Here is a 13050-nt window from a genome sequence, read left to right on the forward strand (position 1 = left end):
AAACAAGGTATTCGTTGTTTGCTATGGTACCGACTCTGTTAGGAAATTGGTCCGGGCAATATTCATACCTTGGTATGGTCCTGAGAGGACATGGCGAGTTGGCACATTTGTTGGTACAGCTAGTATATACATACTGCTCCCCAAACAAGTGGTCACAAACCTGATTGCTGCTTGGAAGATGCAAAGTAGTTTTTGTGTCGACCCCGAAAAAAGTATGTTCTGGGAATATGAAGAGTTCACTTGTGCAAATGCTTTTTTGTAGTTCGATGCTCTTTAGACCTTTCTTGCAATAAGAAATTTGTTTGGTAAAGCCTTTGTCCGTGGTTAGAAGTGATACTGACTTTTCGTTCGAACTCCGGGATTGTTTGCAAATTTGGTTTTCGTTGCCACAAGTTTCAATTCCATCACACAGATCTCTTAACTCGACGTAACCAGGTTCTTCATAATCATTAGGGCAGACGAAAACGTTTTCACATGAGTTATCATTCTTGACAAATCTTTTGGTCCTGCCGATTCCACACGTTGGCCATATTGGCATCTCATCACTACCGTCCACACAATCTTCGACCCCATCTTCCAACCAAGACAGTGGCAGAGTTAATTCACCTCGGTTCCCGACTTTTCTTTTACATGTTCCCTCAGTTTGGGAACTGCATATCAGTTGCTTTTCATCTACATTTTCATCACAGTCTCGTTCACTATCACATATGAAGTGCTTATGCAGAGTGCAGGATTTTGATATTGGATAACACACTTTCTCTATGCCATCATCACAAATTTGTTCGTTTGTTTTCAGGCAAATCATATACTTAGAAACTGTAGACAAATATCCAGCTACTTTGCAAATGATACCAACTCTTGATGGGTCGGTACAGTTTGAATGACTCTCGACAAATTTCTCACAATACATGCCTGTACTGTCGGGGCCGGGGGTGTTCGATAACCATGGATATACAGATAGTGGGAAACATTTGGTGAAGTTGTGTACCGGCACAGTCTCTAAAGTACCTTTATGTGTACAAGTTTCTATAGTTGCATTTGTGACCTGACAATTTGCTTCGTCCTCTCCGTTTGGACAATCGTTGTCTCCATTGCATATGTATTGTGGAAACAAATGTCTAGATTTGTCGCCAAATTCATCTTTGCAATACATGCCATATTTATATCCATTACATAAGGCTTCATCTTCGCAGTATTTTTTATCATCACCGGGCATGTTACCCCTTCGTGCTATGCATTCGTCATCGCAAATCGTATTTTTACGTATCAACTCCCCACTAGGTACTTCCACCAAATCATCCGGACATTCTGCTTCATCAAGTTTAGAAACAGCGCAGAACACTTTACCATCACAAAGTCTATCAATTTTATTCTTAAGCATAAATGTTGTGCAAAGGAAATGCCTTCCTTTACACAGATAATTATCGCACAAATACTCATTATTGCAATTGGTTATTTTTCCTCCTCCTAGTCCTAGATTTTCCATACCTTGATCGCATGCCTGATAAAAGTGCGGATCTTTTGAGCAGATCTCTCCTTTAATAACTCCGGCCATTCGAAAGTCTCTGTAGATTTCTTTAGAATTGTGACACATATTGAAGATCTTGAAACCGTCGTAGCCGCAGACGTACTTGAGGAAACCACGTTGTTCCTTAATTGCACACATTTCTAAAAAAATGAATTTTAGGTCTCATTTTCTCAGTGAAATTTACGACTTGATTACAGATGGAGAAATGATAAAGGACTTGTCAGTTGTCTCACCTAAAATTTTTCAGGAACTATAAAATCATGTCAGATTAAGCAGAAGTTGCAAACCTTTACAAAGATCCACTGATTCGTCTGATCCGTCATTACAGTCTTCATATCCATCACAGAGTGACATTGTGTTAACACATTGTAGTCCACCCGGACACTTTGCTCTGCCTTCCGGGCATGTGTAATCTGATGTGGTCATTATACAATTACATAACTCGGTTCATTTAAGCCTTACTTATGTTAAATTTAATAATATTAAATTAGGTTGTTTCAAAAGTGTTGCAAAGATGTACTTCTTGAATAACCTTTTATGCATTTGTCTAAATTTCGTTTTAGATCACGAATGTACATCTTTGCATCAGACTCGCACAACTAAAAATAAGGCTGATTTGTTAAGAATATACTCATAGTTACGAGAAATTTGTACAAACCTTTACAAAGTTCCGGTGATTCGTCCGATCCATCATTACAGTTTTCACGTCCATCACAGAGTGACCATGTTCTAACACATTGTAGTCCATCTAGACACTTTGCACTGCCTTCCGGGCATGTGTAATCTGATGTGGTCATTATACAATTATGAATTACATAACTCGGTCCATTTAATCCTTACTTCTGTTAAATTTGATATATAGGTTGTTTTAAAAGTGTTGCAAAGATGTACTTCTTGAATAACCTTTTATGCATTTGTCTAAATTTCGTTTTAGATCACAAATGTATCTTTGCATCAGAACTAACACAACTAAAAATACAGCTTATTTGTTAAGAATATACTCAGAGTTACACGAAATGTGTACAAACCTTTACAAAGTTCCGGTGATTCGTCTGATCCGTCATTACAGTTTTCACGTCCATCACAGAGTCCCGTAATTGTGTCAATACATTGTAGTCCACCTGGACACTTTGTAGTCCACCGCGGGCATGTGTATGCTGAAGTGGTCATTATACAATATAACTCGATACATTTAGACTTTACTTATGTAATCTGTTAAATCGATTTCAAATATATCTTTCCATCGGAACTTGCAAAATGCAAAATACAGCTTACTTATTTAGAATATACTTAGAGTTGCGAGAAATTTGTAGTTTGTACAAACCTTTACAAAATTCCAGTGATTCGTCTGATCCATCATTACATTGTTCTTTTCCGTCACAAAGTTTCAGTGCTTTCTCGTCGACACATTGTTGTCCACCCGGACATAGTACACTGTCGTCAGGGCATGTATATTCTGATGTGGTAATTATGTTGAATTTAGCTTAACTCAATTCATTTTAATCAATTTCAAAACAATGAATTGCGGTAAATGTGACGTAAATTTCAGCCCAAACAGAAGTTAAACTAAACCGGCCACGGCATAACGGCATTTACCAAATTGAAAATCTCAGTTTATTCCGGTCCCGGCTAATCATTTTTCATACTTTTCATGCCTTCCGCTTAAACTTTGATTCCATTCCACTACTGATGTAATGGCATCTTGAATTTTAAGATAATTCTTGAAGTGTTGCTACGATAAGATTGTTAACAGCTGTTACTAAAGCCATTTTTCCTTTTTTGCTCATAATCTAGATCGATCTAGTATACATATTAATATAGGCAGGTAGGCAGGCTCATAATTGTGACCGTTCATGATATAGGTTGCTCAACGTTTGGTCTGTATACACATACAATGGGACCGATGTGATAGGCCTCTCGTAATCAATCATCATCTTTAGAAGACCCTTCCCTGCCCCCTAAAAACCTCTAACCTGTTAAAAACGACTGGGTTAGGTTGATCATCAAAAGGAGCAGTATATTTACTGTTAGCTCTATCTTAACGAAAACCATTATCCACTTGTGGCTGTACTTCGTTTCATTCTTCTGAGGAGATGATATATTGTAGTGGAATAAAATTTAATAACTCAATAGCATCAAGAAAGTGGCTACTTTCAGTTTCATTACATTTACCGTATTCATTTTCTCTTATTTGGGTATTTTTTCTTACAAATTCTAAAACGGAGGAAAATGTTTTGCGGGCGGTCGGCGAAAACAAATTAAAAAACTTTAACTGTGCCTGCAAACAAATACTTTATAATCTCTTCAATCGCAACAGTTATGTAAGTAGTAATTTGGTAAGATAAAAACGTGAAGATTTAAAAAGCTGCAGCAACTATAGTAACTAGTTTTCAATGCTGTTATGTTCAATTGTCACCTTCCAGGCTCCAGCAAAATGAAAAGGTGTACGACTGTCGACTACGACTGTAGGTCGTAGTTATACAGGGTGTAATGAGATACAATACTAGATTACTACTGTACTGCACGAGATTCGAATTAGATGTTAAATAAGCTTGATATGCTGAACTTACTGTTAATGTTGAACCTGATTTACCAATAAATTCAGCTGTCATTAAAAGAGAAAAATGGTAATTCATCACCACAAGGCACAACATCAACAATTTGCACCCACTCTGTGTTGCTTCCTAAAGCGAAATGAGGTTCTAATTCTACTTCTATCACCTGGACATATTCTAAAAACAAATTATATCTCAACTGGGTAGTGGGTATAATCAGAGCCGAATTGCATTGTAAGCAAATAGAATCATTATTATGCAACCACAGGAGAAGGTTGAGGAGTTAAAAATGGCCAAAACCTTGATTATATCAATATGTGAACGATCCATGAGACTAGACTAAAATCAAAAGTTGTTTATTTTCTGGCTTTAGCTGTTTCATCCCGAAAATGGAAAAATAAAAAGGAATGTTTGAGCTATAGCCCAAGTGGCCGACGGAATGTTGACAACCCTCATAATAATAATCATTTTATAAATATACGTGAGCGTATCCGATTTTTTCCACTTAACGGTTTGGAGACTTTATTCGTTTCATGATAAATTATGACATTCTAGGGCGTGAAAACTCCTCGTGGCCAGACTGTCGTGGTGAAATATCTTTGAAAATGAGTCCTGATCGCTGCTCAACCAGTTTTAATTTAATTGGCAGACGTTACCAGATGGGGCAATTCGATAATCTGTCGGTGGACACACTTTAGCCTAAGATTAAGAAACACCTAAGGGACGGTTAAGCGTGGACAACACACAGGGGTAGCTTATAAACGCACGGACACGTAAAGTATGGTTAAGCCACTTTTAAGGCACAGTTAGGGCATGGTAATAAGTGACACTTAATTAAGCCCAGTTCAAGGACATTGGAGTAATATGAAAAAGAACATTCCCAGAAACCACTGTGCTCAACTTGATCGTAGAGTGTGTTACTGTGTTCTAGAAATAAACCAAAGGCGCTCTCATCTAGGGTATGATCCATGGCTTTTCTAATGGCCTTTGTTTTAATCCTTGGTTTGTTGGGAGTTAGCAAGGGGTTTGCTTGCCACAATAAAGCAGGAACCCTCTTCATGCAATGCCCATGAATAAAGCATTGTTATGTCATTGGTCTGGGTACCTGCTTTGACGCCTTTCTTTATTTCACAGTAAGATAATCTCACACTGACGGGTCTTTACCATTCGCTGCGACATATTACAAGCTACCAGTACCATAAACATAGTGTTCACTAAGAACCCTGACTGGAGCCGGAGGACCTTGGCAAAGAGCCAATAATCGCCGGGGTCCAGTTTCTTTTATTTCATACTTATATGATGTAGAAATCTGAGGTGTCAGTATGCAGGGAGCTTGCCGGCAAGACCGTTTAGGATATGTCATATGGTTACACCATCTTAGCGTATTATGTACTGTCTTATTCTTCTTCGTAGGGGCTGTTGTCAAGGTATTTACCAAAAGATAGAACATAGAAGCCCTGTGCTTACCCTAGGGTAGGTACAGGTAGATATTCAGCTAATGAAATGAAAAAAATGTACTTAAGATCAGTGGTTTTACCGTGCCTTACGTACATTACGTGCCTGCGCGCGCTAAATTAACTAAATTAATTAAACCTCTGTCATGTGTTCATGTTATCCGTGCCTTAGACATTAGAGTTAGACAAGGGACAAAAGTAATGTTACTCACATTACATTTACAAGAGACATACCTTATCGGACATATTAAATGTCGCGGACAAGTTTTTCATGGACCAAATTTATCACGGACATAATTATTCACGCTTATGCATTATGATCACCGCCCAAAAATTTCCAAGAAATTGTGAAAATTGTTAATGATTTAAAAAGAAGTATTTTACCCTTTTTCTGAACTCAGGAATGAAAAATGTAACCGCTAGGCGGATGAGTGATCATATTCGTTTTAGTATATCAATAAACTATAATTTATTAATCGGCAAATTAATGGAAATAATGATGAATTACCGGACTTTATTATTCAATTTCACGGACCTTTATAACACTTAATGCCATATGCCAGACATTATTTTCACGGACATAATTATTTAGGTTATTGACCATTGTTAATGCAATGGTCTGGCCCGGCGCACGCTACTTCGTAGCACTTGCCATGATCGGGCAATTTCGAGAAAAAAGCATATCGCGCGCTACTTCGAAGAAATTCGGACGAGTAACATACGTCAATTCAGGCTAAGGTCTTCAGTGTGAAAGTAATGTCCATGATAATTATATGACCGATGAAGTAATAATATATAATATTAAGTAATAATATATAATATTACTTTGTATCACGTCGTTTAATGGGTGATACTCGTAAAATATTTGTTCCATATTGGACCGTCGACGATCGTCCAACTCGGCGCGCGTCCTGTACTGGTAGGTTATAAACCTACAATCACGTCGTGACTTGTATCACGTGGTGACCCCCATTGTCGCTTCACTACGATACAGGGGGATCCGCGCACTCGTGCGCGGCGGGTCATACAACGTATGACAAGTCGTGATCCCCATTGTCGTTTCACTGTAGAGTTTCTACGATACAGGGGGAACCGCACACGTCACTCGTGCGGATCATACAACGTATGACAAATGTTACTCACATATATTAACACACAGAATTTTTACTGAATAAGATTTATTAAGTAAAAAAAGGAACTCTGCTGTTCAGTTTTTGCTATATAAGAATGCTTTGTCATACGTTGTATGACCCGCCGCGCACGAAGTGCGCGGCTCCCCCTATAGTGAAGCGACCGTGGGGGTCACCACGTGATCAGTGATACAAAGAATGCTATGCAAAGTACACACAAGCGCCCTGTATTACGTAACTTAAGCACTGCAATATCATTGGTCATCTTTATATCCAATGCGAAATACAAAATAGTGCACTTTACCTCTAATCCATGGCGAGTGAATTAGTGAAACCGATTCGGCGGTCGCGCGCTACTGCAAGCAAGAAGGCTCCCGGCTCTGGTAACTGGTTATTATATAGCAAAAATATACCCTGCAAAGTACTTACAGCCGCACCTAAGGCCGATTTCTCAACAATGTGTGGCGGTGTGCGCGCAGTGGGCTGAGTATATGGTTACCTGGGGACCTCAGGCTATTATTGATTATGTTCATAAACGAATAGAGATTCGGCGGAATGACAGGCTGAGCGCGGCCCAGTAAAGTATATGGCTGAATTTCAAATTTGAATTTATCGCTCAGCCTGTCATTCCGCCGAATCTCTATTCGGCCGAATCTCTATTTTATGTTTATGAACATAATAGCCTGGGGTCCCCAGGTAATGCTAAAGTAAGTAACTATAATAAATAATTTTTTGGAGATACATTTTGGCAAATATAATAGGAGGCATTTAATGAAAAAGTTATAATTTTTGGATATTAATGGATCAAATTGTATTATTTATTATTCGAAAATATCTTATTATATGGTGTATCAAAGACATAATATGATTATTCCTATTTACTGGTTTGATGCATAAACCTTTATATATAAACCTATATAATAGCTTGATGTAGACCAAATAAGAACTGGCGTGATAAAGTTTGGGGTTGAATTGTGCGCATATGTAATGAACGTAATGAACACTTTTGAGTAATCTGAAGTGATAATCAGAAGCAATAATTACTTGATACAGAAATCAGAAGAAAAAGTTGTATCACGTTGTGACCCCCACGGTCGTTTCACTACGATATGTGCGCGGCGGGTCATACAACGTATGACAAGAAAAAATTAAACATATATATTCTGGGAGGAGTTAACAAGTGATACTCGTAAAATATCTGTTCCATATACAGGACCGTCGACGAGTCCAACTCGGCGCGCGTCCTGGTAGGTTGTAAACCTACAAGAGAGGAGCTGTTTTGTGGGAGGCGTATTATACCCGTAAATGACATGACCGCACAATTTCGATTACACAGGCCTCTGTGTCTCTGTCCCTCTCTGTAATGTGTTTACACCTTTGCATCATGCATCAAAATTTTTGGAATTTCACCCTCCTAAACGTATTTCAATATCTCTCAAAACAGTTTCAAATGAGTAAAAGTCAGATGACTAAATTGACCTGTAATTTTTACAAAATTTGAAAATGTTGGTGTAAAAATCCTTTTCTTTTGGGTGGGTACGCACCAACCTGCACCTACACGGTGGAGCCATGCCTGTTAAAATATGATCCTACAAATAGATGAGATGGCATTTTATTGAACTCTCTTAGTCGAATATTGAGTGGACCGTGCTGAAATTTGAATCTTGCGAGTTGATCAAAATATAGAGTGCCTTAATTGAGTCTCATTTAATCTGAGTGGACCTAGGGTAAGGCACATAATTTTGTCAGGGTACCTAATTTTGTCATTTTGCTCTGAAAAACTGCCTCGGCTCGGAATTTCAGCTTGAAAGAAAAGGATTGTGTATAAAAAGAAAGCTTAGACTTTGCTGAAACTGCTCGTACAAAGTTTAAGTTTCTAGCTCTTTTGCATCTGTGTCAAAAATGAAGGCGAAACTGTTAACCCGAAAAATAAATAAGATCCTTAAGGTTTTCTTAAGGAATTTTCAAAATTTTGATTTATTGCTATTTCAAAAGTAATTGAGCTAGCTTCATGCCATTGCATATTTCAAATATCTTCTACATCAGAAGTATACGTACAAATTTTCAAGTCTCTAGCGCAATTATTGTTCAAGTTACAGAGGGTGACAAAATTAGGTTCGATTTTGCCAGAAGTACCTAATTTTGTCAAAAAAATCGACCTTTCTCAAATTTCTTGTAAATCACAGATTGTGTTGAAAATGGCCTTATACAACTATTCTGAAGTTTTTTTGCCCATAGGATATGTATAAGGCACTTAAATAATAGCATAACACTTATAATAGCATATTTTCGCCGAGAAATATTAGGTGGATAATCTGATTTTTTCAATCTAAAATGACTAAAAAAATATTTGATGAAATTACTAAGCAAGTGATCTATCTACAGACATGAAAATTTCAACCTAGGCCTAGAACCAATCGTTTTTCAAGATGCCAGTGGTTTCAGGGGCATTTGGGGCTATTTTCTAAGATTAGATACCCAAAAAGTGTCATCTTTTCATCAAGCTACAAAACTATGAAAACATCATATCTTTGGGATTTTTGAGGTCAATGTTGGTAAAAAAGCGCTCGAATGATGCATCCAGGTAGTCTAAAATACCGAGAAACGGTTACTTTTTGCACAATCTTCAAGTGACAAAATTAGGTTCGGGGTGACAAAATTAAGTAAAGTCACCTAATTTTGTCATTTTTTCAAAATAATTTTTTTAAACATCTTCAACCCCAGCAATTTCGATCATTTTTGTGTTAGAACTTGCCTAGACTGTCTACTATAACATGGTGGAGGTTTCATCTAAATCGGAATTTCAGACGAGGTTAAAACCCATGGTTTATATCAGGCAGTCGGAAAATTGCCAAAAAATGACAAAATTATGTGCTTTACCCTATTTACCAAGTGCATTTGATGGCTCAAGGAACATATTCCAAATATTTGTACCTTTGTATGCCATCCCTAAGAATTGTACCTGATGTGTTTTAAGGGCACGGCCATAAGAGACACAAGGAGTTTTTAACCCCCCCCATGTCAGCGATATGTTTATGTTAAATTTAGCAACTCTAATACCATATTACAGGTAGATGAATGTAGGATGGCTAATACTCGTGATACATTGCATTCATAGTTACCTTGTTACTTCTTCTGAATCAGGTACAATGTTTTGCTCTTTGTAATTCCATAATTTTGTAGCCCTTGCTGGATATATAAACAACTGTTCTTCTGTACATTTTGTGCTTGTATATAGGACTATTTAAACAACTGAGGAGTCCTATATTGTTATTTGACTCTCAACCATTCATTAAGACTCGATAAGTACTGATCAAATGTTGTCTTAAGTATATCTCAATAAAATAACTTAAAAAAACATTTAATATAGTGTAAAATAATAACTTTCAATCTAAAGGTGGAAGCCATCCATTTGATGACGAGGATTACGATGCTCTGGAAAAAAGAGGAATTGTGGTAAAGCCAGATGTTCTTCGTTATCGTGGAAACATCTTGCTACCGGTAACATATTATGTACTTTGTTTGATAAGTAAAGTTTCAATTTTATTGATATCTTGATTTCTAGAGTATCTGTATCAAATCATACTTCTGAGCCAAAATGTTGATAAAATTATTTTGATAAAATTATTTTCTTATACTCCATTATAATTATCTAACATCTCGAAACTAAAAAGTTCATCTAATATAAGATGTTCTTGTGAGTAGGGTAATATAAGCTGAGTAATATAAGCTGAGTAATATAAGCTATTCTGATGTTTCACCTTTTCAGATATCAAAGAGGTGGGGTGATCAGACAACTCAAGTAAAAACTTTACCAACAGGTCAGAATTACATGATCACACACTCTGTCTTGATTTATTACCCCAAATCAATGCTGTAAAAATCCATTGCTCCAACTTGTAAAATGAGAAACATGATCAGATTGGTTCACTGAGGGTGAAAGTACGGTGAAGACAACAGAAACTGTCACCTCTACTCCTGAACCCACTACAGTTCTCACAACTACACCCACTACCGAGCCCCCTCCTCCACCAGTCTTATTCGGTAATCTCAATATTTTAATACAGCTCATATTTAATTAATAGCTGAGTCAATAACTTTAATCTCGATATCTATAAAATAGTTCATACTTTCTTAATAGTTAATATCTTAGTTTTTGACTTGAAGAAATTAATTAGTTAATTAATGAATAACCTGCCCTTATATTAGAGTGGTCAGATTGGAGCGTGTGGGAGAACTGTACAGCTAGTTGCGGTAACGCAGTGAGGACCAGACTCAGACTCTGCCTCTCTACAGGTGTTATATCTCACATATTTGTAACTTGTTCTTACTACTACACAATTACTTATGTTCTTCTACTTAAGAAAATCTCTAGTTACCCCTGGCAACCTTTAGTAACATTTAGTTACCTTCTAGTAACCTATAGTAACCTCTAGTAACCCCTTGTTACCTCCTAGTTACCTCTAGTAACCTCATAGTAACCTCCTAGTAACCCCTGGTAACCTCCTAGTAACCCCTGGTTTACTTTCAGAAGCTAACACGGAGCTATTGGACAGTACTATTGTAGATGACTCGCTTTGTAACGGTGGAAAAGGTTCTATTGATGCAGAGGATTGTGTTTTACCTGAGTGTCCAGGTAATTAAACTACAGTTACTTTGATTAATGTTTACCTTTATTAATGTTTACCTTGATTAATGTTTACCTTTATTAATGTTCACCTTAATTATTGTTTACCTTAATTAATGTTTACCTTTATTAATGTTTACCTTGATTAATGTTTACCTTAAATACTATTTAACATACTGAAAAAGAGTCACAAGAACTTAGTTTAATCAACTACAAGTTTTCAGCTGACTACAATTAAAACAAGTAAAAGTTTCTGTTAAACTATCATTTACATTACATTCATCCACATTCAACAACACGTGCCCACGCCCCACTGTTTCCTCTACAGTTTCTTACTGTAGTAAAGATGAGGTTGAATTCCCCAATAACTAGATCAAGGTTTTGACGTGTTCCAAATTCCTCATCCATTACATAAGTTACATTACATCAGGTATAAATAAGCAAATGGATTCCGTAAACTCTGCAAGCATTCCCGCCCTTTTCGCGATTGTAAAGTGATTGTAACTTTATGATCTTGTCTACTTCACAATTGAATTGCTGTTATATTTTACTGCTAATAATGCGGATAACAGGTAATTTCTCACCAATTAGGTAAAGTATCCCAATATTGAAACAAGTCAGTAAGTACCTTCTGTGACAAAACATCCTAGCAGTGTAATTTCCACAACGTCCCCACAAATACAGCAAATGATGAAGAATTCCTCTCTTACATAATACCTATTTTAATATCAGAAGTTGAGAAGTACCGCCTGAATCAATTACCACCGTAATAGCCTTCAATTCTGTCTGCCACATCCCCGTTTGTAATGGTTGCTGAACTGGAATGTGCTCATTTGAATTTGGGAAATGTTGGTGGTCCGACTTCTCATAATCCCTGATAATATAAAGGATAAAAGAGGATAAGAAAGATATTCCCAGTCCTACTGTATATTGATTGATATTAGCGCTGATCTGGAATATTAGTTACAGTGTTAATCATATTATATCGGGGGTGAAGGAAATTCAATAGGAATATGATAGAAGATTCTGAACTGCAAATTAAACCACGATCCACGAAGGAATGCATCTAATTGAAAATCTATTGTTGAATATGAGGTGAATTATTCAGATAATTATTAGCCGTCTCACTGACTAACTATTAACAGTGCTGAACAAAATATATACACTCAGTCAGTGAATATAGTGAATCTAGACATAGTGAATATATTGAGTACACATCTCCAGGTAGCAACGTAATAAAATACATTACTTTACTAAAGTAATTACCTTTCTAAACGGATTAACACAGTATTGGTCTGTGCTGAACAACTCTCTTCCGTGTATCATTTGGGGAACCATATTCCCATATTATGTCGGAGTGTTACTAACACAGTATATAACTTACTTTTAGTTGTGTAGAACCTACTTTTAGTTGTGTAGAACCTACTTTCAGTTGTGTAGAACTTACTTTTAGTTGTGTAGAACCTACTTTTAGTTGTGTAGAGCATACTTTTAGTTGTGTAGAACCTACTTTTAGTTGTGTAGAACCTACTTTTAGTTGTGTAGAACCTACTTTTAATTGTGTAGAACCTACTTGGGTTGTTTGTTGTGATTTGTAGAAAGTTGGGGGTGGGGGGGGGGGGGGGGGGGGGGGGGGGGGGGGGGGCGGGGGGGGGTGGGGGGAGGGTTAAAATATAATTAGATCTTATTTTTAGTTTGTCTAATAAACAATTTCAATCTGTAAACATTGAACATTTTCTAACCAACGCAAATTTAA

The 13050-nt window shown here is 37.0% G+C and overlaps 1 protein-coding gene across 1 annotated transcript in view; it reads left to right on the forward strand.

The window, feature by feature from the left end:
• Positions 1-9730: 9730 nt before the first annotated feature.
• The window catches only part of LOC134823998 (uncharacterized), a 28837-nt gene continuing 25517 nt past the window's right edge, over positions 9731-13050 (forward strand). Inside the window, exons 1-6 of the mRNA XM_063835624.1 lie at positions 9731-9811; positions 10065-10168; positions 10437-10488; positions 10589-10711; positions 10877-10963; positions 11199-11303. Of these exons, the coding sequence (XP_063691694.1) occupies positions 9742-9811; positions 10065-10168; positions 10437-10488; positions 10589-10711; positions 10877-10963; positions 11199-11303 (541 nt within the window). The 5' untranslated portion in view covers positions 9731-9741. The remainder of the gene's footprint in view (positions 9812-10064; positions 10169-10436; positions 10489-10588; positions 10712-10876; positions 10964-11198; positions 11304-13050) is intronic.

This window comes from Bolinopsis microptera, chromosome 12, assembly GCF_026151205.1.
Source record: "Bolinopsis microptera isolate Bmic1 chromosome 12, MBARI_Bmic_1.0, whole genome shotgun sequence".
Lineage (NCBI taxonomy): Eukaryota > Metazoa > Ctenophora > Tentaculata > Lobata > Bolinopsidae > Bolinopsis > Bolinopsis microptera.